This window comes from Carlito syrichta, unplaced genomic scaffold (assembly GCF_000164805.1).
Source record: "Carlito syrichta isolate Samal-C Ts95f unplaced genomic scaffold, Tarsius_syrichta-2.0.1 Scaffold303295, whole genome shotgun sequence".
Classification (NCBI taxonomy): Eukaryota; Metazoa; Chordata; class Mammalia; order Primates; family Tarsiidae; genus Carlito; species Carlito syrichta.
Genome location: NW_007247391.1, coordinates 19,038 through 44,699, shown reverse-complemented (window position 1 = coordinate 44,699; position 25,662 = coordinate 19,038). Strand labels below are relative to the sequence as shown.

Below are 25,662 nucleotides of genomic sequence, written 5' to 3'. Positions count from 1 at the left end.
CTCTATGTGGCATCAGTAGAAATCAAACCCAACACTTGGAAAGTGCTCTTGGCTGCCATGGTTTTATGGGCACATTCTTGCAAACAGCAGTTTCAGCGTATGCAAACTGCTTTAGTGAAAACATAAGTGGGCCGGGCGCGGTGGTTCAACCTGCAATCCCAGAACTTTGGGAGGCTGAGGGGAGAGGATTGCCTGAGTCTGGGGGTATGAGACTAGCCTGGGCAACTTGGTGAGACCTCGGCTCTACAATAAATCACACACACACACACACACACAATTAGCTGGGCGCGGTGGCGTGCATCTGTAGTTCCAGCTACTTGGAAGGCTGAGGCTGAAGGATCATCTGAACCCAGCAGGTCGAGGCTACGGTGGTCGAGAGTGTGCCACTGAACTCCAGCCTGGGCGACATGAGTGAGACTCCAACTCAAAACAAACAAACAAACAAAATATAAGTGGTGGGAAACTTCCCCACTTATTTTAAAGAGTCAGCATAATTCAGACAAAACCCGACAGATGGAGTGAAAAAAAAATTCTGTAGATTCAGTTCCCTGTAAAAATAGAGGCAAATATTTTAAATAAAGGGATAGAAATTACATCTAGCAGTTAAGAGAATAACAAACACACTAAGGCCAAGTAGTATGTCTTCCAGAAATCCAAACTATGGTAATACTAAGTAAGTAGTTAGTATAGCATAGGATAGCAAGTAAGTAATAAAATGGTAGATTGTTCCAATAGACTTTCAAAAGAAATGTGATAAAATCACACGTTTATTCCTGAGTTTAAAAACAACAACCTCTTTCTAAAGATCAGAAGTTGGTACAATACCCTCTCCATTTGCTTCCAATCTTACTTACCTTAGGGTCCTTTCAGGGGGTACCTTCAGTTTTGGTTCATTTACATCCTTAACTTGGGACAATGGTTTCAAAAGAGGGCTCACTAGGTCATAACTCAGGCTTGGTTTCCCAGTTCTCCCACAAGAGCATTCCTGCTCTCCACTTTTCCCCTTCTTTATTACGTTCAAACTCTGTACACTTGGTCAATTCCATTTTATCTTCCCTAAGTGTTGGATATCTTCAGGCATAAATAGACACCAGATGAACTGCTGCCTCCCAGAACCATGCACAGTTTACCAGATTCCTTCAGCCTGTACCTTCTGCACTACATAAACTCGAGGTCAAGGTCAGCTCAAGGCCACATCTCTGATGTGATCATATGGTGGTTTGACCTTTCATACGCGTCATTCCAAACTGGACAACTGCCTTTCCTGCTTTTTTTTTTTCTAAGCTTCCAGACTGTTAGATACTGTCTGGTCCCTTGAGAGAAAGGCTGATTAGTACATATTCCTTTCCAGAGGTATTCTGGAATTATCTATATGCACAGCATGTTTTTCCTTGTGCAGATAAGACATGATTATCATGTCCTCTTAAAAAGTTATAATATATTAATGATATGTATTGATCCTTATCTTCCAAATCTTTAAATTATTTTTAAAACCTGGAAGCAATCACAGAAAAGATAGCACTGTCCACAACAGAAGGTTATTTCCTTAATATGATACAGAATGTCTGTTGACAGCCAACAGTCTGCATAATCTTAACAGGGAAACACTAGAGACATTTCCAGGAATAAGATAAGGATGACCACCATTATCACAACTATCAAACCTTGTTTAGGAAGTTGTAACCAGTGCAACGGAACTGGGGAGGTGAAAAGAAAGGTGACTAGAAAGGAAGAGAGGAAGTGGCTTTCATGCAGATGACACAAGGATGAACCCATCCTAGAAAAAGTGCTACACACCTCATTGCTGAATATCACTGTGGTCACCTTCGAAGTACTCACTTTGGGAAGTTAGGCACTGACTCCAGTGTCTAGTCCACCCATGAAAGCAGTTTGGGAACTCTTTTTCCGGAATGGCCATCAGAGCCATTGTTGTATTACTCTTGATGTCCTGAATGTCACTAAATGTCTTCTTTTCATTATTTCCTTTATCTTCGGGTAAAGAAAAGAGTAATTGGGTGCCAGATCAGGTGAGTTGGGAGGGTATTCCAATACAGTGATTTCTTTACTAGCTAAAAACTCCCTCACAGACAGTGCTGTGTGAGCTGGTACATTGTTATGATGCAAGAGCTCCTTCAGGACCATTTTTGCACACACCTTTCTCATGACAAGATGTTCAGTTAAGAATTTCCTATTTCTTTCTTTCTTTCTTTTCTTTTCTTTTTTTTTGAGTTGGAGACTCACTCTGTCACCCAGGCTGGAATGCAGCGGCACGCTCACAGCCACCGCAGCCTCAACCTACTAGGCTCAGGTGATCTTTCCACCTCAACCTTCCAAGTAGCTGGAACTACAGGTACGCGCCACCATACCCAGCTAATTTTTTTATTTATTGTAGAGATGAGGTCTTGCCAAGTTGCCCAGGCTGGTCTCGAACCGCTGGGCTCAGGCAGTCCTCTCATCTCAGCCTCCCACAGTGCTGGGTTAATAGGTGTCAGCCACCGTGCCTGGCAAGATTTTCCTGTTTCTCTATGTTTATGTGTCCTGCTATGCTTCTCACAGTCAGCTGACGATTTTGATGTACAATTCGATGAATATTTTTGCAATGTTTTTGTCAGTTCTGCTCATTACTGACTGGTCTGACCTCTCTTCATCAGGGGTGCTTTCTCTGCCCCAAGGAATATGTTTAATCCATTTGTACACTGTCATTTTCTTCATGACATTATCCCCATAAACTTGGACAAACATAGCCCTGATTTCATTTCTATTCTTGCCAAGTTTAACAAGAAGTTTTTTGTTTTTGTTTTTGTTTAGAAAGCAGGATTTATTGAGAGAACAGAATATCTTCCAGAGAAGGAGGGGACCCAAGGGTGTTGTCCTAACAAGAAGTTTAATGTTTGCTCGTTGTTCTAATTCAAACTCCAACTTTCTTGGAATGGTCTCCATTTCAGAAAAAGAGTTCCAAAATTGCTTTGACAGGTGAACTAGGTGCTGACATCGATGCATAGCTTCCCAAGGGGAGTACTTCAAAGGGGACCGTAGTGATATTCAGCAGTGAGGTATGGAGCACTGTTTCTAGGATGAGTTTGCAAACTGAATTGCCAGTCCTTGTATGTGGTCCCCTTAAAAAACACAAGGGAATACACGGAACCTAAAACTGACAAGGGAATCATTGAAAACTCAGATGTGGAGAGTGACAAATTAAAAATTACCTAACAGGTACAATGTGCACTAGTTGGTTGATGGGTACATTCAAAGCCTAGATCACTCCACCACTATACTATTCCTCCATGTAACCAAAAACTACTTGTACCCCTACAGCTATTGAAATTTAAAAAAAAAAAAAACTGAAAAGAAACAAGCAAAACAATTGACAAGGGAAGTCAATAAAAAATAAATATTCAAATTGGGTTTCCATGTATTAGCGATAACCAGTTTAAAAATATAATTAAAAAATAAGGTAAAATGGATGTACTCATAACATCTGTATATTAGTTTTGGTTGAATTTACATCTTCCATGAATGGAAAATCTCTCAACTTATCTTTTTTTTTTTTTAAAGTCTTTAGAAGGATTGTGTAGTGGGATATCTTATTTTTAAAATTCAAGAGTTTATTTAGTAGATAGTAGCTAAGATTATTTTTGAAAAAAATAAAGGGGACTTTTATTTATCGAATTTTAAATATACTATAAAACTACATTAATTAAAACAATATGGACTAACACCCATATATGGTAATTTACTGCTTAATATAGATTGAATAACAAATCTGTAGAGAAAGGTAAGATTTCTTGAGATATCAGACAATTTTTAATATGTAGGGGAAAATAGCCTCTTTTCCAATTAAATAGGCTTGTTAAGTACAAAAACAAAATCATAGTGAAAACTAGAAGAATATTAATAAATATAGAATTCCTATGTGGCAAAGTCTTTCTATGAATTCAAGAATTGGAAAAAATAACTAAAAGAATGATAAATGTGGTTACATATAAATGAAAAATTTTGTTACACTAAACCAAATAAAAAGAAAAAACAAAAAGTTATTTGCAAAAATTTAAAAAAGCTTTTAGGAGCTTAGTTTTGTTAGCATATAAAGAACTTTTGAAAAATCAGTAAAACAATAACACCCTAATAGAAAAAATATAGAAAGAAGAATAATAAATAATTTACAAAAGAAGAAATTAAGATGGCCAATAACATATAAAAATGTTCATACTTACTAGTAATCAAAGAAATGCAAATTCAACACAGATGAGATTCATTTGTTACCTACTAAATTACTATCAGTGGGATAAAATCTGGTACATACAGTTATTGGAAGCATAAGTTGATGCAACATTTTTGGAAAACAGTCTGGATGACACATAATTTTTTTAAAGTTTCTTGACCCAGTGGTTTCATGTTTAAAAATCCATTGTAAATAAATGATAGAACAGCTTGTATTAACAGCCTTTAAAATGTTCAAATTTGGGGCCTAGTAATTTACTCTGGAAATAAATCACCAGGCAAATCTGGAAATATAGTCAAAATTGTATGTGAAATTTTGTTTATTCATCGTTTTATTTGTAGTACTGACAAATTAGGAGGGAAAACTAAATTAAATGAATTAGACTAAATCCATAGATAGTATCAAAACATAGGAAATTATTAAGATAATATTTTTAAAGAATATTAAATTATATATTAAAATTTTAAATAGACTAATATACTGAGTTTTTAAGAGCAGTCAACAAAGCTATATATGCAATGTTATGCTGATACATAGAATGTGAAGGAAATGCCTCAACAAGTTAACAGTAGTTCATTTCTGATGCTGAGACATGATTTTCTTCTATTCTTCTTTATTCTTTTTGCTTTTTTCCAAATTTAAGTTTCTTAAGTTTATACATGTAAGAAAACAAGTAAATAAGATGTAGAGGAAAAGCATTCTATCTGCAATATCAGTAAAACTTGTCAGTACAGAATATATAGCAATATTTATTTACCCATGAACATACAAGAACTATACAAAAGCTGTATGAAATCAACTGATTAGAAAAACAAACAGGAAATGTCAGTAAATCTTGTGGGGGAAACAGAAGTGTCCTGAGTTTCCAGGAATGAGGTGGAATCGATTAGGGGGTGCCTAAGGTCTTTGATTCTTGTAGATAGTGACAGCAGCCATTAAGGCAAGCTTGGCTTTTGTACTGCATAGAAATAAATTCAGTATTTATTTATTTATTTTTTGAGTCAGAGTCTCATTCTGTTGCCCAGGTTGGAGTGCAGTGGCAAGCTCACAGCTACCGCAGCCTTCACCTGCTGTACTCAGGCAATTCTTCCTCCTCAGCCTCCCAAGTAGCTGGAACAACAGGTGCATGCCACTGCGCCCAGCTAATTTTTCAACTTGTAAAGACGAGGTCTTGCCAAGGTTGCCCAGGTTGGCCTTGAACCCCTGGGCTCAGGCAATCTTCTTGTCTCTGTCTCCCAAGGTGCTGGGATTACAGACATGAGCCACCACACCTTGGCTTCCGCTACATAGAAATAGATTCTGATACAATTTTGGAAGCCCCTCTGATACTTTCTGGCAGACAGAAATAACCCTGAGGACAATTTAATAATTATATTATGTCAGGAAATGTACTTGTTTCTTGGGCCGAAAGGAAGCCATAGAAAGGCAACCTGTCAGAAACTGAGCACAGAGTCTGACCCTTTGAAATGAAGACATCACCTGAACATCCAACTTTCATATATTTTCAGATGTTCTGCAGATATTGTTGGTAAAAATGTAGTAACTAAGTGTCAGGGAGGCAGCTGTCTCACCAAACCGTGCAGACCCAATAAATTAACAGGACTCTTCGAAGAGGATTGTGAGTTCATACCCCAAGGCCAGCAGACTACGAAGGCTTCCATAATGTTTGCACAACGTATTGACTCTGTAAGTACCTTGTTCTTTTTTTTTTATTATTTTCCTAGACTTTTAAGAATTTAGTGAGACTTTTGCTCAAGGTGCTTCAAGGAAAAATCAAATTTTAAGGAAAACGATCAGTGAGCAGCCGATTCTCTATAAGAGAAGAGAACAAAATCAGAGAAAGTCCTATTTTCTCTTTACCATCCTCATATCCATTCTTTCCTCTCCATCCTCAGACTCCCATATGGAGTTTCAGGAGACTATGGGACAGTCAAGTGTCCCTCCCATTAGTTTTTAGTTTAAGTGCTTAGAATTACTTCAAATATACTTAAAGACATACCAGTACAAAAATTCTTGCCTAAGTAAGAAATTTACTTAGATTAGACAATTCTTTCTATTAGTTAGTAAGGACATGATCGATAGCTCTTGATTGAAAAGAAAAGATCTCTCCTGAGAGTTCTTTTCTTTTCTTTCTTTTGTTTTATTTATTTATTTATTTTTGCATTAGAGTCTCACTCTGTCACCCAGGCTGGAGTGCAGTGGCACACTCACAGCCGTTGCGGCCTCGACATGCTGTAGTCAGGAGATTCTTCAGCCTCAGCCTTGCAAGTAACTGGAACTACAGACACGTGCCACCATGCCCAGCTAATTTTCTGATTCATTGTAGAGACGAGGTCTCACCAAGTTGCTGAGGTTGGTCTTAAACCCATGGACTCAGGCACTTCCACTTCCCAAAGTGCTGAGATTACAGGCATGAACCACCATGCCCAGCCTCAGAGAGTTCTTTTTCAGCCTATGTATTTGTTTTTGGTTTTTAACTGTAATTTTTTTCTTTTAAAGAATGTGGGTTACCTTAAGGAGTTTGTATATAGTTTTAATAGCTTTAAAAAGTTTTCTCTACAAGCAAGGAGAACATTTTTGTAAAATGACCAACTGGTCATAAAGTGAATTTCACCAGTTATCCATACTAATGCCAAATATATAGAACAGCAAATTTACACAAAACAAGATTAAAGTCATCAGTTAACTGACTTTAGTGAAGAGTCCCTCTTATCGTCCAGCTTCTAACATAAAATTATGTTTTCCTTTTGTAAGGGAGGGTGAAATGACTTGCAAGAGTCTGTCAATACTCTTATGGGATAAGTTTTAAAAAATTAGTGGCACCATGCTTCACCAGGGCCATCATCCTTGAATCTGGCTTTGCAGTCCAGTCCCAGACCTATTCAGAAACCTCCAGGAGGGGATCCAGATTACATATTTTAAATTAACCACAAAGTTAAATTGGATACATGGCCAGGTTTGGAAACCTCTGCCTTTGGTTTCCACAAGTTTTTTAGGTTTCTTTTCTTAAAAGTATCCATACCAATAATATGGAAACACTACCAAAACAGTTGACTTGAAAAATGCAAATAAAGAGAAAAATAAGTGTTGTGTAACGAATGATTACTTGCTAAATTACTATAATCTCAGATATTTAGGAATTTTACCTGAATAACAATAATGGAAAGTCACGGAGAGGATTTTGTATTTCTTCTTTGTATATATGCCTTTTAAGAAATCTCCCAAATGCCAGGGATATAAACACTAGCAAGTGTTATAAAATATAAGAAAGGAAAGGGTACTATGGTTTATTGTCTGTGTTAGCATTAACCCTACTGCGTATATTCTGCGTATATATACATAGTAACTATCACCATTTTGTATATTAGAAAACTGAGCTGCAAAGAGGTTAAGGTTATTCAAAAAACAACAAACATATATTGAGTTTTTATTATGTGTCAGACAATGGGCTAAATCTTGAGGCAGCAATATTTAAAAAGACAGGATTTAGATTTACAGCCCAATAAGTGCATTACAAGGTTAAAGGGGCCTTACTGAAGTTGCTACAGGGTACAATGAGGCCACAAAAGGTCAACTGAAAATTCTTTTGGAGAAGAGTAGAAAATGAGAAAACATTTTAGAAGTGACTTTTTGGCTGAAACATGAAGGTAGCATTTACAACACAGAACACAGAAGTAGAACTTCTTGACCAAGTGGGTATCATGGGCAAAGGCATAGAGATGTAAAAGTCTGGCATGTTGGGGAACTTAGAGGCTACAGCGGGGGGAGTTAGAAACATTCACAGCCAGAATGAGGATGAAAAGTGGAGCAAAATCTAAATCAGAGAGATTGCTGTTTGCTATGGGAAGGAGTCGAGATTGTGGCTGTTGAACCATTGTGAACCAACAAGGGTCTTAAGTAGAGGAGTAAGAGGGAAGACCTCTCAGGCTGCTGTGAGGTGGACCAAGTGGAGGGGAAACAAGAGGGAAAAGTCAGATGGAGACTGCAATAGTCCGAAGGCAGGACCGTGACAGCTTGGATGATGGAGACTCCATGGGCAGTGGAGAAAAGATGGTGAACTGGAGAGACAGTGAAATGTATTGATCTTGGTGATTTTTTTAAGGGGAAGAAGGTGGGAAGACTTCTAGTTTCCTGATTTGGGTGACTGGATACATACTGATGACATCAAGTTAGGAAAGACATGAGGAGGTGGAGCAGACTGGAGAAAGGTGACATGAAGTCAATGATGAACACGTGGAGTTTGAGGAGCCGGTGGGAAATCCGGCTTTTGTGGATTTTGGAGAAACCCGGAATGCTGGGCATTGAAGGTTGGAATGTGGTGTTTTGGTAGGAGAGCGGGAAGAAAGGAAGTGGAGTTTGGGGCTGTAAGGATGGAGAGGTTCGATGATACCAGGAGCAAATTGCTAACGAGACTTGAATTGAGTAGTAATGGTTTGAAATGGTAAATTTGAGGAGTAGGAAGGAATCCACTTAGAGCAGGTAAATGGATTGCTGAGGATCATGAAAGGTCCAATGAGGCTGGGAACATGATTTGAGGTAGGGAGTCTGAATTATGACTCTGTGATTTTCCCCAGCAGTGATTGCGGGATTGAGCCAAGGTTATATATTAGCAGAGCAGACTGGAGAGAGGGACAGAGGATTAAAATACTTTAAATTTGAATTTTAAATATTTCAATCAAATTATTAAAGATTTTCACAGGTAGTTTAATGTTATCGATATCATTTTCATCAACAATTTCAGGTGGTTGAATTCTGTACAGAGCAAAACCACAACAAAGAAGCCCCAAACCTCCAAAACCAAAGATGCAATCTCCAAAGCACATGGGAAGTAATCCGTGATTCTGAGGATTTTAAGAAAACCACTCCTATGACAACCCAGCCACCGAAGCCCACCTTCTCATTGCTGCAGATTGGACAGAGAATTGTGTGCTTAGTCCTCGATAAGTCTGGAAGCATGACGGTATGTTCAATGAGCCTTGGTCTTCTAGAGACTGGTTATGGACAAGCACATGATAGGATCTAGATAACAACTTGGAACTGGTTGGGAATAAATCCTCCCAAAGGGTCAGAACAGCTACAACAGAACAGCTACAACAGAACAGCTAATATCGCCTTCAGAAATACCCGTCTCAACTCTATTCATCAGAGTCCACATAAACTGTCTCATTTGCCAAATTAAATCACTTTTCAATTTATGAGCAAAGATCTGATGAATCACATAATCTTAACATCTTATATGTTTCACTGACAGTATATGAGACTTTATAGGTCTACAGTCTTATAAACATATCTAGAACTATTACTAAATCATTGAATGTTAATGATTATATAATCTGATTTTATCTTTTACTGTTTATATAAAAGCCCTAAAATTCTACCCAGAGTCTCACTCTGTCACCCAGGCTAGAGTGCAGTGACACAATTGAGGCTACCACAGCCTCGACCTGCTGGACTCAGGTGATCCTTTCACTTCAGTCTTCCAATTAGCTGGAACTACAGGTGCGTGCTACCATGCCATGCTAATTTTTTGGTTTATTGCAGAGACGAGATCTCATCATGTTGCCCAGGCTGGTCTTGGAACCCTGGCCTCAGGCAATCCTCTCGCCTCTGCCTCCCAAAGTGCTGGGATTACAGGCGTGAGCCACCATGCCCGACTGCCAAAGATGTTTTCTACCCAAAGTCAGTTTGTTGTCATTTCCTCTACATTGAGGCAGCCACTTCCAAATTTCTTCTAACCTGTTCTGGTATGCCTGTTCATCTAAACCTAACCTGACTCTTTTTTCTTTTGCTTCTCCATTTAGAATGGGGACCGCCTTAAACGACTGAACCAAGCAGGCAAACTTTTCCTGCTGCAGACGATTGAGCAGGGGTCCTGGGTTGGAATGGTCTTATTCGACAGTGCTGCCCATGTACAAAGTGAACTCATACAGATAAACAGTGGCACTGACAGGGACACACTCACCAAAAAGTTACCCACAGCAGCCGCAGGAGGAACGTCCATCTGCTCCGGGCTTAAGTCGGCATTTACGGTAAGATGTATTGTTCTACTGTGTTTGCCAATGTTTGCAATTGATGCTCCCTAAGAAATTTCATTTCCAGTGTTCCCATATACGCCTACTGTCTAACTGAATGAGATAACCAATGGTAGAGCCGTGGTTCAAGTGATGCAAAGATGCAGGCCTCCAAAGCTGTTAACCAATTCATTCGTGCTTTTGTGCTTTTCTGCAAGCAGGCCTGCATTCAAAATGCTCATGGTGTGCCTTCTACAAGTCAAGACCTCTGCTAGGCACTAAAAGTACCAGAGGGCCAAACAGACACACACCTCCTGCCATGAAGCTTAGAATCTTATTAGAGGAGATAGATACATTAACCACATAATGACACAAATAAGTGTATATTCATAAACTGTAACGAGTACTATGAAAAAAAGGTGCCTAAGAATATAATAGAGTATCTTCTGTGGGGGATAAAAGGATCCACACGGTTACGAACTAAGGCAGTTGAACACTCCAAACTTCTGGGTATACTGAGCTTCCTTTAAGAAAACAAATGGCTTATTTATTGAAACAGGAAGTCATAGGAACTATAACTATGATTGAATTGGGGTCATATCTAAAGATCTTATCTGACCACTCAATCACAACATCTGTCTGCTTAGGTAATATGTCTCCTTATTTTCAACAAAATTGAGTAAAAATTCCTCTATCTAATATTTGAGATGGATCATGCTACAGCCCCTACCTGCCTTTCCAGGCTTAAGCACCAGGAACATTACCAGGTATCCTGTGTTTAAGCAAACTGGATGACCTGTCCTTCAGAGCTTCCACACCTTTACCAGGCTAAGTCCTCACCAAGAGCGCTAACTCCTCCCTTCTTGGCATCTCAAGTCACATTTACTGTTCAAAGTCCCATCACAGACATCAAGAGGTAGATACCTCTTGAGAGCTTCCCTTATCCTCACAACTGAGTAAAAGCTCTATGAATTCTGTGACATTTTGAAACAAACAAAAAACTATCTCATCACTTCTAGGATCTTCTGTCTTTTCTAACCATTGTTTCAATTAAGAAAAAAAATTTTTTTTTTTTTTTTGAGTTGGAGTCTCACTCTGTCGCCCAGACTGGAGTGCAGTGGCCGCTCCTGGCCACCACAGCCTTGACCTGCTGGGCTCTGGTAATCCTTCCGCCTCAGCCTTCCAAGTAGCTGGAACTACAGGCGTGCACTACCACGCCCGGCTAGTTTTTGATTTATTGTAGAGATGAGATCTCGCCAAGTTACCCAGGTGGGTCTCGAACCCGCGGGCTCAGGTCATTCACTCACCTCAGCTTCCCAAAGCGTGGGATTACAGGATGAGCCACCAAGCCCAGCTAAGAAAAATTTCTTTAGGGATAGGACTTGTCTTCTTACCTCCCAGGCTGCTGGTACAATATATTAATACCATTTCTGCAGGAACTTCTTAGTAAATAAAATTGAATTGAGTTCATTGAGACACTAATAATACCTGACTTTAGTTGGTCCAAATACCAAATATAGAATGTAATATTCTAGCTTTTAGGTTGTTTCTTTTTCTTTTTTCTTTCTTTCTTTTTCTTTTTTTTTTTTTTTTTGAGTCGAAGTCTCACTCTGTTGCCCATGTTGGAGTGCAGTAGCACACTCATGGCCACTGCAACCTCGACCTGCTCAGCTCAGGCAATCCTTCTACCTTAGCTTTCCAAGTAGTTGGAACTACAGGTATGCACCACCACACCGGGCTAATTTTTTGATTTATTATAGAGACGAGGTTTCGCCAAGTTGCCCAGGCTGGTCTCACACCTCTGACTTCAGGCAATCCTCTCGACTCTGCCTCCCAAAGTGCTGGGATTCCAGGTCTGAGCCACTCTGCCCAGCTTAGGTCATTTCTACTAGGAGATTGAGGAACTGGCTGGCCTAGGATCTCAGAACTTCACAGTGTCTTGGATAAGTCTGTACTCAGCCTGCTTATTGGGCACACCACATATCAGTGGAGCTGTTTCAGTTTCCCAAGTGGCAGCAGGAACATGTAGTTTCCAGCTCAGTTTGATGTGGTCACTGAGTCTGACCATTTCCTCAAATGCTGTCTGTCCCTCTGACCCTATTATTTCTTCTCGAAGGTCAGTTTCCTAAAAGTGGTTTCTATTTGCATGGACCGTTAGCTGCAAAACCCTTCTCCAGACATTTATTTGCAACTGGGTTCTGTGGCCTCAGCGACCCACCCAAGCTTTGATTAAAGACCCAAACGAGAGAGAGGGAAACTGACAATGAACTCTCTAATGTGCTGTACCAAACTGCTGCTATGCAAAACCCCTGGGGGAAATGGCTAATGCCAGGTGGCATGGTGGTGAAGAGAGACCTTCTGTTTCTTTGTTTCCCATTCAGATGGGCAAGAGAATGAGCTATATGTTGGAATGTAGGATGCCCCTCCTCCCCAATGGAGTCTGGGTGTGGGGTGGGAGGAGCTTGTGTGACTTCAGGGTGATGAGGCAAAAGACCTTGGATCCAACACTCTCCTCCAGACCCTGCTGGTACCTGTTGCAGGACCCTCATCAGGTCTTTCCTGGCCTCCTCGCAGTGGTGACTGCTGCGGCCACGGGACTTCAGCTTGTTCTCTTGGCTTGAACAGGGCCCAGTGGTCCTCCCTGACTGACTCAGCTCCACCCTGGCTCTCACTTGGAGCAGAGCCCTGAAGCACCCCACGTCCTCCATCCAGCCTCCCAACAGCCTCAGCCTCTGTGGTAGGATTGCCTGTTTCTCTCACCTGCCAACTCTCAACTCAGCTGCCTTCTGTCTCCCCAATGGGGTATATAGGAATTTCTGCTTTTGTTTCATGGCACACAGCGCTTATGGGGAGTGAGACGAGGGAATCCAAATTGGGCATCTCCAGTCCAGCAGCTGTGTCAAACCAAGGCGAAGACCATAGCTGTCAGGCTGCTGGGCTCTGGGCTCCTTGACACAACACCACCGACAGTCACGGTTCTGCTCTCATCCCATGTCCACAAAGGCTACTTAGGTGGCAACCTCCTTTCAGAGCTGAAGCAGGAAGTGGGGTGGAAGCCTCCTCTGTCCTCGGCTTTCCGTTTACCCTTAAGATACCTTCCCTGAGATGCTCTTCCAGAGATGGAAGGTTACGCAGGCTTAACGGCTTGTTTCTCCAACTTCTGGGTCTCTTCTTCCACTCTTTTTTGGGGGGAAGAGTAGATTCCTGTTTTCTCTTCTAAATTGATAACACTACTCTTTTATCTAATTTTCCTCCCAAAATAATCTTATTCAACAATGGCAGAAGAAGTATCTTCTCTACACTACGTAAAAATGTATTTAATCTGAGTCTACCAGGAATAACCGAGACACAGGTGTCACAGAACAACTAGGAACTGGGATTAATAGAAACAAAATGTTTTGCCTTAACCAGAAGGGCTGTTAAAAATGCTAGCAACTCATGTGACCTGGTTAATGGGCAATCAGAACTAATGCCAGCCATAAACAGCTGGAATTGTCAGACTGGTGAATATCATATAAGTAAAAATCTACCCTGGGTCTAATATCCCCCCAATACAATCTCCATTTAATGAGGATGGTTTCTGAAGGCATCTTGGAGGCTCTGAACACCTGTCAAGGGGAGATCATGTGAAGGAAACTAGAAAAACTGTCTTTGCTGCTTCCCCAGTGCGGCCTGTCCCTAGAGCTGACTGGCATCCCACCTCATCTCACTCTGCAGCAGGCCAGCCAGGAGAAAAAATGATGGTCAAGTTCCATGAATCCTTGTGGGTTAAGACCGTACCATTTCAAGATATTTGACCATTCCCAGACACTTTTGTTTATTCCCTCTGGAATGTCTCCTCTCCTTCTCTGTAAGTACAGTTTTCACACAAGCACCTTGGCCATCTTGACCCTGATAACACGTGCCCTGAATTATGTCCTTAGGTGATTAGAAAGAAATACCCAACCGATGGAGCTGAGATTGTGCTGCTGACCGATGGGGAGGACTCCACTATAAGCAGGTGCTTTAATGAAGTGAAACAGAGCGGAGCCATCATCCACACAGTTGCCCTGGGGCCCTCTGCAGCTCAAGAATTGGAGGAGCTGTCCAAAATGACGGGTGAGGGCTGATCCGGGAGCTCCCATGTTCTGTCTCTCCCACTGGACTGTGAGCTCCAGTGAACTGGGGAGTGGGAGAAAGGGAGGACAGGGACAGATGGGGAAAATATACTTGACCAAATAGCTCCTGTCATCTCCAAATGGCCATTAGAACGGACTCTACCCATATATTTTAAGACTTTGAATGCAGGGTGGGGGTTTGGAGAAGTGAGAACCACCACAGCCCACTAGTGAGGATTCAGAGCCCTCGTCCCAGGCACCTTATAAAGAATATTCATCTAATCAGTTATCAGGAACTACACACTTCCAGTTGGCAGCTAGCCAAGAGACCCAGGGAAACAATGACAAGCCACTAACTACATAATACCATGACACGAGTGTCATATTAGCAGTGGAAAGTACAGTGAGACGCAAAGAAGGAAGGCTTTAACTGTTCCTGAGGAAAAAATGTTCAAGGGTCATAGGGATAGGGCAAGGGGCCTGGTGAACAATTCAGAAGGTCACTCCAGAGACGGATTGCAAGGCAGTTTCTCCATAAAACATAAATGCACTGTGCATCCAATTCCCCTACGCAGACATATGGTTCACATGGCCCTGGCTTCTTTAGCAGAGTAAGTGGACACTGTTTTCTTTTTTCACTGAGGAATAATGCTATGTCTATCAATTATTGTACTGAGTTGCCTTCTGAGGCCACTGAAATGGCAGAACTGCTGGATCCTAGCGCTACCTGTCCTAGGCTGGGTTTCCTAGAAAAGCAGAGCCTGTGTCAGGGATTTGGGTACATGTGATTTACAGAGGGAGCGCTCTCAGGAGAAAAGGACGGAGGGAAGGACAGGACAGGGTAAGGGAAGTAGCTAAGTGCAGATGTGGCCTGAGTAGCTGAGCCCACAGGGGGTTCTGGAGAAGGAATTGCATCACTGACTTGGACACACCTTGAGGCAGGAGGGCTGGCCATTTGCAACACTGTCCCCATCAGTCATTGGCTGTGGACTGTCAGAGCAGGGCAGAGGTCAAGGGCGTGTTATTTCTCTAGGAAGGGCAGCCCTTTTTCATAAGATAATTCTCTGGGAGAGGAGGCAGCTAAGGCCATGAGCAGGCAGCACTTGGACCAGCTTGGGAAAGATGAAGCTGCCTGGATAAGAGGATGTGAGTGGGGTATCAACTGCCTTACTGAACCCATTTCCCATTTAGAAAAAAATAAAATGTCCGGGCACGGTGGCTCAAGCCTGTAATCCCAGCACTTTGGGAGGTGAAGGCGAGAGGATTGCCTGAGTCCATGGGTTTGAGACCAGTCTGGGCAAGATGGCGAGACCTCATCTCTACAATAAATCAAAAAATCAGCTGGGTACGGTGGCACATGCCTATGGTTCCAGCTACTTGAAAGGCTGAGGCGGAAGGATCACCTGAGCTCAGCAGATCAAGGCTGAGGTGGCCGTGAGTGTGCCCCTGCACTCCAGCCTGGGTGACAGAGTGAGACTCCAACTCGATAGATAGATAGATAGATAGATAGATAGATAGATAGATAGATAGATAGATAGATAGATAAAAAGCAGATATGTCTGTGTTCCAAAGCCTTGTTTGCAGACTATAAGCAGGCTATCCGGAACCAAAGAGAACACACAACTCTTCTCAAAATTGAAGGTGTTTATGTCTGAGATGAAACTGAATTCTATTTGAGCAAGAGATGTGCTTATGTATACAAAATAAAGAACAACATGGTGATTTCTGGAGGCAAATCACACAAAACCAGAGTCATCTGGGAAAAGGTAACTCAAGTCCATGGAAATTATGGCACGGTTCTTGAAAAATTCCGAAGCAACCTTCCTGATAAGGCCATTGGGCACAGAATCCATGTGATGCTGTACCCTTCAAAGATTTAAACTAAAGGAAAGTAAATAAATAAAAGTGAAAAAATATAAAATGTAGATATTGCAAAATTAATGTTGGCCCATCAGAGATTCATGGCTGCTTTACAGATAATTGAAGTAGCCAGATGACTGAGATGTTACTGGAGCTGTTATTTTCTAGGATTAAAAAATTAGTATGCCAGGTGCAGTGGTTTATGCCTGTAATCCCAGCAATTTGGGAGGCGGAGGCAAGAGGATTGCCTGAGCCAAGAGGTTCAAAACCAGCTGGGGCAACTTGGCAAGACCTCATCTCTACAATAAAAAATAAAAAATTAACTGGGTATGGTGGTGCGTGTCTGTAGTCCCAGCTTCTGGAAGACTGGGACAGAAGGATCACTTGAGCCCAGCAGGTCGAGGCTGCAGTGGCTGGAACTGTGACACTCCACTCCAGCCTGGGTGGAAAAGTAAGGTTCTGACTCAAAAAAAAAAAAAAATTAGTATCAACTTCTGAGTTAATCTAGGCATCTATTTGATGTTGATCTAGGTATACTTTAATAGCACAATGTAATATGTATATTCTCTTAACAACAACTAAAATGTTGCAAGTACTTGCTTTCTGGAAAATAACTTCTGATGTCATTGCATTTTAGGAGGTTTACAGACATATGCTTCAGATCAAGTTCAGAACAACGGGCTTATTGATGCCTTCGGGGCCCTTTCATCAGGAAATGGTGCTCTCTCTCAGCGCTCCATCCAGGTTGGGATTCTTACCCTTTGGTTTTTTTGTACTTGCACATACTCATAGCCATAATGGAGAATTAATTGGTTAAATGTTTTAAGTTTTACATTATTCTAGTAGTGAATTAAAACTAAAATTGCAGTTTCAGCCTGATATTAGATATGATTCCTAAAACGCCACACCACTCATTTAAACAAGGCAATTAGTGCTTACTTATTTGAAAACAATATTAAGTGACTTCCTCATAGAAACCAGTAACAGAAAATATAGTGGGTCCAAGAATTATTTTTTAACATCTGTTAAAAAGCATCCACAGCAATATATTTGGCTCAGAAGTATCTTCAGAGTAGATCACCTCAATCGTAATTTCCTGGGACAGGTGTTCAGAGATTACTTGCTCTGTTTTTCCATTACATCAAGTCCCTGATATTTGCCAGGATTTTCATATAATGAATAGAAAGTGCTTTGTACTGTGAAAAGTCAGTTGTGTCAGTCCAGACAACTGGATCTTAGTCCTGGGTCTGCCATTAACTCTGTGATGTCTCTGGGCCTCTGTTTCTTCACCCTGAATGAGACAGGAAACTTCCATGGACCTATCTGACTCTAAAATTTCAAGCAAACCAAATTACCTTTCACAAGTCTTGGGACTATTTTTAAAAGGACAAAGGTATTTTTAAACGCTTTTTTCCAGTAGTTGCAGAAATTGCACTCATTTTTAAACTAGAGAGAGTGAATGATGAACATCCATGCCAGTGTGAATTGGACTTTCATTATGAAAGTCTGGGTAAAGGTCAAGGAGTACTGTCGTGTCAAAGTCTAATAATGACAGACTTCAAAACAATAGGCTTCTGGTCTACTGAGGTAGCATTTATTCAGTCTAAGAAGACAGTAGTTATACCCATCTGGGTTATTACAGTTCAGATTTAGAAAATTAAACTCAAGGGCCTGGTTTGGAAAAGAGAGGAATGTATCTTAGAAAAGTCATCAAACAGACAAAAGGACAAGTTCACAGTTAGGACATGTGTGTCCATTATTTTTGTATTTGAGAAATGTCCCAGGGAGAGAGATGGAGAATGAACAGGACTCGTTTATCAACTGCTGCAGGAACCAGATCTGAGAGCCGTTGGCTTTCTCCACAACCAAAATTGTATCTACCCGTGGAAATCTGGCTCCACGCCTAGACCGGTCCGTCTTCTGACAGATGCCAACTTTTAAGCAATTAATGGCTACCTAGGAGATAATCCTCAGAGTCACATTCTCTACAAAGGCCTTGTTAATCCTCCTCCACCTCAATCCCTGTGCAGCAGTGCCTTCATTCTTCTACCTACAACACATCAGCCTCAGCTTGTTTCACTTGTCTTCATGGGAACTGCAACAATACTTGACCTGGCAACTCAAACCATCCACATGTACGCAAAACATAAGTCACAGGCAGTCCCCTTAAGGGTGTATAGTCTAGTAGGTAAGAGGAGCTGTATACACCAATAAGTATCAGGTAAAGCACAAGGTGATGAATGTCCAAGGACTGATAGAAACAAAATCCTATGGGAGTTCAGAGGAAGGAGAGGTTATTGGCAACTGGTAAGTGAGATGGACATCAGAGAAAGTGTCATGGAGAAAGCAATATTTGAACTGAATTTTGAAGCATAAGTAAGGCTTAGATAAATGGTGAGGACTGAGAAAGCTTAGACACATGGAGAAGATAAATATACAGCCTTCTAAGAAAAGTGAAGGGTGTGATAAAGTCAGAGTCAAGGATTCCTTTTTGTGTTTGTTTTTTTTTGAGTCAGAGTCTCACTCAGTCGCCCAGACTGGAGCGCAGTGGCCGCTCCCGGCCACCGCAGCCTCAACCTGCTGGGCTCCTGCGATCCTTTCGCCTCAGCCTTCCAAGTAGCCGGAATTACACGCACGCGCTACCACGCCCGGCTGATTTTTAGATTTATTGTAGAGATGAGGTCTCGCTGCCCAGGCGGGTCTCGAACCCTAAGATTGTCTGGGGGAAGCGGTCTTGTTTGAGTGGAGAAAGGAAAACTGCAGAAGCTCAGCCGGGAAAGGTAATTTAGAATTGGATCATACTAGGTCCTAGCACCAAATCGAGGTCTCAGGCATCCCCGAAGGTTTTTTAATGGAGCACTTGGAAGTCAGGGCAGAAGGAGAAAGGTCACATGATGGAAGCTGTATTCTCCAGAAAGTAAAGAGTTGTTTTTCTTAACAGCTTGAAAGCAAGGGATTAACTCTCCAGAAAGATCAGTGGATGAATGGTACGGTGATTGTGGACAGCACAGTGGGAAACGACACTTTGTTTCTTGTCACCTGGACGACACAGCCTCCCCAGATCTTTCTCTGGGATCCCAGTGGAAAGAAACAAGATGGCTTTGTTGTGGACACAGGCACCAAAATAGCCTACCTCCAAATCCCGGGCACTGCCAAGGTATGGGCTCAGCTTTTTTCCTTCTCATAATTTCCTTCTTATGATAAAATAAAGATTTTACAAAATGATTGTGGCTTTCGAGGTTGCTAAAGGAAAGACAGTGTTGAATTAAAGAGAGAACAAGGAAAAAATCGCCCCCCAATGAGAGTCACTCAATATTCCAGCAAATAAAAAGAAGGAAAATACGTAATATTTTTCCAGGTCCTAAAGGGAGAACCTTCAAATTACATAGCAGTCAGGATCATAAAAACTATTTCCTCCACCTCAGAAACTCATCTCTTGAAAAGCCAAGGCATGGCCGGGAGCAGTAGTTCATGAACCATATAGTTAGTCCAAACACATTGAAGTTCCCCTTGGTTGACAGAGTTTCAGAAAATCCCACCTCTTCTTAGACATGCTTACCACATGCTTGTATCAGAGGCTCTTCCTATATGTGACATTGAGGTCAGGTATGTGTTACCTACAGTTATTAATTAGAAATGTCTGCATTTGCTTTGGTCAGGTTGGCACTTGGACTTATAGTCTGCAAGCAAGCTCACAAACCTTGACCCTGACTGTCACCTCCCGTGCATCCAGTGCGACCCTACCTCCAATTACAGTGACTTCCAAAATGAACAAGGACACAGGCAAATTCCCTAGCCCCATGACAGTTTATGCAAATATTCGTCAAGGAGCCTCACCAATTCTCAGGGCCAGTGTCACAGCCTTGATTGAATCAGTGAATGGAAAAACAGTTACCTTGGAGTTACTGGACAATGGAGCAGGTAATCACCTGAGAAATTGGGGGGAAAATGTCTTTTTCTAAGAAATAACTAGGGATTGGTATGAGGGCATGCTGTGGTGAGGGTGGTTAGATGCAGGGAGTCCAGCACTGGGTGTCTGGTTGGGAGAGTTCTTCATTTCCCTACAATTCCTATATTTCAAAATGCTGGGAGACATAAGGAGGGCTTCTGCAAAGCCCACAACACATTAGTGGATCAAGCTCCAAAGCTTAGGGTCTCCAGAGAGTTGTCAGAAGATATTCCACGCTCCCTAAAAAAGAAGAAGAAAATGAATAGCTATTTTGTGTTAGGTGCTTTATGTGTGTGGATGGATAGATAGATAGGTAGAGAGAGAATTTGTGTGTGTGAATATACACACACAAAGATATATATACAAAGACATATATATCTTTGTTTTTATCTTCACACACTTTTGAAATATTATTATCCCTACATATAACACAGTTACAGGTAAAGAACCTGAGGCTTCCATATTTAGAAAGCAGCAGAGGTGGATTCAAGCACAGTTCTCTCTATCTATGCAGACTCGTTAACTTGCCCCCAAAATGAAAATTCTGCCAATTATTCTTGAATTTAAGAAATATACCAGGGAGAGAAAGAGTATTCCTTTCCTTCTTAGAATAAAACATATCTGCTTACTGTGATGCAAGTAATTTTATTAGAATGAATTTTGTAAATGAATTTTCTTTTTTTGAGTTGGAGTCTCATTCTGTCACCCTGGCTGTAGTGCAGTGGCATGCTCATGGCCACCCCAGCGTCGACCTGCTGGGCTCCAACAATCCTTCTGCCTCAGCCTTCCAAGTAGCCAGAACTACAGGCACGTGATACCACGCCTGGCTAATTTTTTATTTTATTGTAGAGACAAGGTCTCGCCAAGTTGCCTGGGCTGGTCTTGAATCCACAGGCTCAGGCAATCTACTTGCTATGTAAATCTACTCTGGTAGAACTCATAAATGTTATTAAACAAGCATACAACATGTTTTCTCCCAGTCACATCAACAATTCAATTCAGTTCAACAGATACTTATTGAGTAGTTACTTAGTACTATGTCGGGTGTAACAGAGACAGAACATGATCTCAGACTTCAAAAAGAAAGACAACGATTCAAGAAGACAAGCTGTCCACATAACACTACACACACACACACACACACACACACACACACACACACACACACACATACACACACATAAGGTAAAAGAAGTAGGCTTCATCCTTGCACTCACATCTTAAGGTTTCTTGGAAATAATGCTCAATTTTTCTTTGCTTTGAAAATACCTAACTCACTTATTAGTTGGAAATATACAATTGCTCTGTTACTTTTAAGATATTCATTCATTTCTTATCATTTCTCTATCAAGGTGCTGATGCTACTAAGGATGACGGTGTTTACTCAAGGTATTTTACAGCTTATGATACAAATGGTAGATACAGTGTCAAAGTATGGGCTCTTGGAGGAATTAATGCAGCCAGAGGGAGAGCGATACCCCAGCAGAATGGAGCCATGTACATACCTGGCTGGATTGAGAATGGTAAGTAATCTTTAACAACACACCTGGCTTGAGAAAAAGGCTTGGTTTCAAGAGGAAACCATTAAGCCTGTGGGCAGAATGGTGCATGATTAAATCAGGGTTTCTCCATCCTGGTACTGTCAACATTTTGAACCAGACAATCCTCTGTGCATTGTGGGATGTTTCTCAGCATTCCTAACCTCTATTCACTAGATGTCAACAGTCATGACAACAAAAATATTCCCAAACATCATGTAGTGTCTCCAAAATAGCCTCCAGTTGAAAACCACTAAATAGAACATAGAAATAGAACTGCATCAGTTCAAAGCCCAGCCCTCTACCAAATAAAGGATTCCGGGTCATCTCTTTGTGTTTCATGTACCTGTTATAAAATAAGGATAATCATGGTAACTACCTCATAGGATGGTCAGGAAGAATAAACAAATAAATGCATCTAATAGACTGTCACTGGCAAATAGAGTTCCATAAGTATTTTATTACTTTTAAAGCATTTTTTAATGAAGCTCTTTCCACTGAAACATTTCTAATTCATTCTAAAAAGAAGCATAGCCACAGAATACAAAATAATAATTTAGGGCTTGTTATCCACATCAAGGACATTGTCATGAGTCCACGGTCTCTCTTTCCCCTTTTCTCTTCCCACTCAGACCAGGGAGAATAGTAGGCAAGGCAAATTCTGGCCAGTACACTGAGTCCACATGTAAACAGGTAGGAAAAAATTGTGTCCATGAAACAATCTCATATCACTCTTGGTTACAAACACTTGTCCTGGACTAAAGCAGGATTTAAGACCAGCCCCGAGTCCTGATGGGTTCTGGGACTTGTTTTCCAGCAGTCTTCGCTCTGTCCTGGGCAGGCCTTTTCCTAATGCTGGTATGTAGTAAGGAGAACAACAACTCCAAGAAGCTTCCCATTGTCCTCTTTCCTTGGGTGTGTGCTTAGCGAAGAGGGGATTCTGAGACACATGGTATTCCCTCTTGCAAAAGTGATCATAGGGAAAAAGTGCTTTAAAAGATGCCGTTGCTTTTTGAGTTCAGAGAAGAAGGCAGGAGGGGACTGGTTTAGTAGCCATGCCTAGCTTTATCATAGAGTTTTACTTACAGCGGTATGTTTCATTCTCCTAAATATCCCATTTCACTGATGGGAAAACAGAGATTAGAGAGGTTATTGGTCCTATAGTGGTAATGCCTGGCCTAGCACTAGAAAGCCATGTCCTTCTCTCTGCCCCTTAATGAGTCTTAAAATCAAGAGAGGCAGTCTCTATTGGTGAATTGAACACTGACCCTGAACCTTCCAAAGCATCCACTTCATCTCTGCCCAAGACCTGATTAATGGGTGTGAAGACTAATCTGTCTTTACAGATAGAAATTTTGTAGGTCAAAGAGAGTTTATGAGAAAGCAATTTCTAAGTAATACCCTGTTAGGGTATTATGGAGTATTTTTATTGAGAAGAGAGTGGGGGGGATTAAAAAAAAAGAAAAGGGAGTTTAAGAACTCCACAGACTGAGCAGACCAAGGCATTTTTGAATTCCAGGATTACTTTTATACAACCTTCCAACAAGAATGTGAAGGAAATTGGGATTGCTTCAAGAACTGGGTTCCCAAGCAGTCACTGAGAAAATCAAGAGTCTTTCAAGAGCACAAAATTCTGGAACCCCTAACATAAAACATTTCATGAAAAAATGAGATCTAATAAAAAAAAACAACCTACAAACACAGAGAAAGTGAAAGAAGTATGCACAGAATAAACAATCAAGGCAATTCTTGAAGGCTCAGATGATTAAATAGAAAAGGTAATGAAAGTCACAGTATTACCTAGGTGGAAGAGAAAACAGAAGTAGTATTTAAACTGACCTAGTGGAAGGGTAAGATCAGGATAGGCAAAAAGATGGGAAAACAAGCATTTTCAGGACAAAGGTCATGAAAATAAATCCCAAAAGATCATCCCACTAGAAATCTAGGAAATATCTGAGATAGAGAACCATCATTTTGTCTTTGTTATTTTCCCTCTGATGTAAGCTATTCTGGGATCTTGTCACCAAACATTTTAAATAAATTTTGTGTATGGGAGGAAAGAAGCAGAAGAGAGTAGGAGAGAGTGATCCAATAAGAAAACAAAAGGAGGCATACACTTTTAGTGGTGCTGCTTACCATGTTTTGAGTAATTTTTTTTCACGCAGGTAAAATAAAATGGAATCCACCAAGACCTGAAATTCAGAAGAATGATCTTCCAGACAAGCAGGTGTGTTTCAGCAGAACAACCTCTGGGGGTTCATTTGTGGCCTCTGATATCCCAAAGGCTCCCATTCCCGATCTCTTCCCACCTTGCAAAATCACCAACCTGAAGGCGAAAATCCAAGGGGGCAATCTCATCAACCTGACATGGACCGCCCCTGGGGACGATTATGATCACGGAACAGGTAAGCTGGATGTGATGTGAATCATGTCAAGGGGTTTACCAGCTAAGCAGAAGGTGGGGAGGCTGGCAGGCGTGTCATGATACATGAGGGTGCTGTCCTCTGAAATGAAAGGTAAAGAAGAGAGGTTTGAAATCTGGAAAGCTGGCATATCTGGGAACAAGAGGTTTCAGCCAGGAAAGAAAAACTTCGTTTTTTCCCCCCATGAAATCCTGCCAAACTGTCCTTTGATAAACCCCATTTTCCATAGTGACTCCTGGGGAAGCACTGGGAAGAGAGCGAAGTTATCCAGAGCACAGCTGTCCTTTGGAAGGAACCTCAGGTCCCAAGACTTTATCTCTCAAAGTCTGATCTGTGAACTGCAGCACAGGCATCCCGTGAGCACTTGTTAGAAATGCAGAGCCTCAGGCCCCAACCCAGACTTGCTGAATCAGAGTCTGTGTTTAAGATCCCTGGGTGATTTGTAGGCATGTTAAAGCGTGAGAAGCACTGATACAAAAATCCTTCTATAAATAGCAAAATAATAAAATAATTAAGCAATCTCTTCTCTCAGTCAGATGCTATGCCTAGAAATGCTGGCCAAGGCTTTAAGTCATACCAATTAAGTTTTACATGTGTCACTATGTCAGGATATACAAACACGAATGTAAAAGAAATACTCACCCTTGTAAATATGGACCATCAATTCCATTTATTCAGGAAATTTATGGGACGGTGATATAATTTCTAGTAGACATTTAAAGTTTAAGATTCTTTTTAGCTCTACTGCTTAAGAAGCTTCTTTAAGATCTGAGAATTGCAAATCACATCCTTTTTGTCTTTTTAGCTCACAAGTATATCATCCGAATAAGTACAAGTATTCTTGATCTCAGAGACAAGTTCGATGATTCTCTTCAAGTGAATACTACACATCTTATCCCGAAGGAAGCCAACTCTGAGGAAATCTTTGTGTTTAAACCAGAAAACATCACTTTTGAAAATGGCACAGATCTCTTCATTGCTGTTCAGGCTGTTGATAAGGTCAATCTGAGATCCGAAATATCTAACATTGCACAAGTATCTTTGTTTATTCCTCCACAGACCCCTCCAGAGACACCTCAACCTGATGACACTTCTGTTCCTTGTCCTGATATTAATATCAACAGCACAATTCCTGGTATTCACATTTTAAAAATTATGTGGAAGTGGTTAGGAGAACTACAGCTGTCGGTAGCCCTGAACTGAGTTTTCATTAGAGAAATAAAATAAATCATTCATTCTTCTTTTGATTATAAAGTTTGTCTAAATTGTATTAGACTTACTGTAGAGAATGATACAATGAAATAAAATCCTAAATAGTTGGGTATGTATGTATAAAAACTATCCGTTCAAATCTAAAATTTAATCATTGCTCTGTTTTTTATTAATGATTCTGAATACCAGAAGGAAGCAGTGTGTGTATCAATGAATAGAAGTACATTTTTATTCACTTAAGGAACCTTGCTGGTTATAAAGGACAGGCAATTGTAGTTAATGAATAGAGTTACTAAAATGTGTTTGGTTTATTTTGGTGGAGCATGCCAGAAATGCTCAAAACAAATTAT

At 40.9% G+C, this 25,662-nt stretch overlaps 1 protein-coding gene across 1 annotated transcript in view; it reads left to right on the top strand.

The window, feature by feature from the left end:
- Positions 1-25,354, top strand: part of CLCA1 (chloride channel accessory 1) — a 37,014-nt gene extending 11,660 nt beyond the window's left edge. Inside the window, exons 6-15 of the mRNA XM_008058319.1 lie at positions 5,731-5,908; positions 8,964-9,182; positions 10,024-10,251; positions 14,157-14,331; positions 16,828-16,934; positions 19,132-19,347; positions 19,850-20,111; positions 21,492-21,662; positions 23,843-24,082; positions 24,906-25,354. Coding sequence (XP_008056510.1) covers positions 5,731-5,908; positions 8,964-9,182; positions 10,024-10,251; positions 14,157-14,331; positions 16,828-16,934; positions 19,132-19,347; positions 19,850-20,111; positions 21,492-21,662; positions 23,843-24,082; positions 24,906-25,303 — 2,194 coding nt within the window. The 3' untranslated portion in view covers positions 25,304-25,354. The remainder of the gene's footprint in view (positions 1-5,730; positions 5,909-8,963; positions 9,183-10,023; positions 10,252-14,156; positions 14,332-16,827; positions 16,935-19,131; positions 19,348-19,849; positions 20,112-21,491; positions 21,663-23,842; positions 24,083-24,905) is intronic.
- Positions 25,355-25,662: the final 308 nt, after the last annotated feature.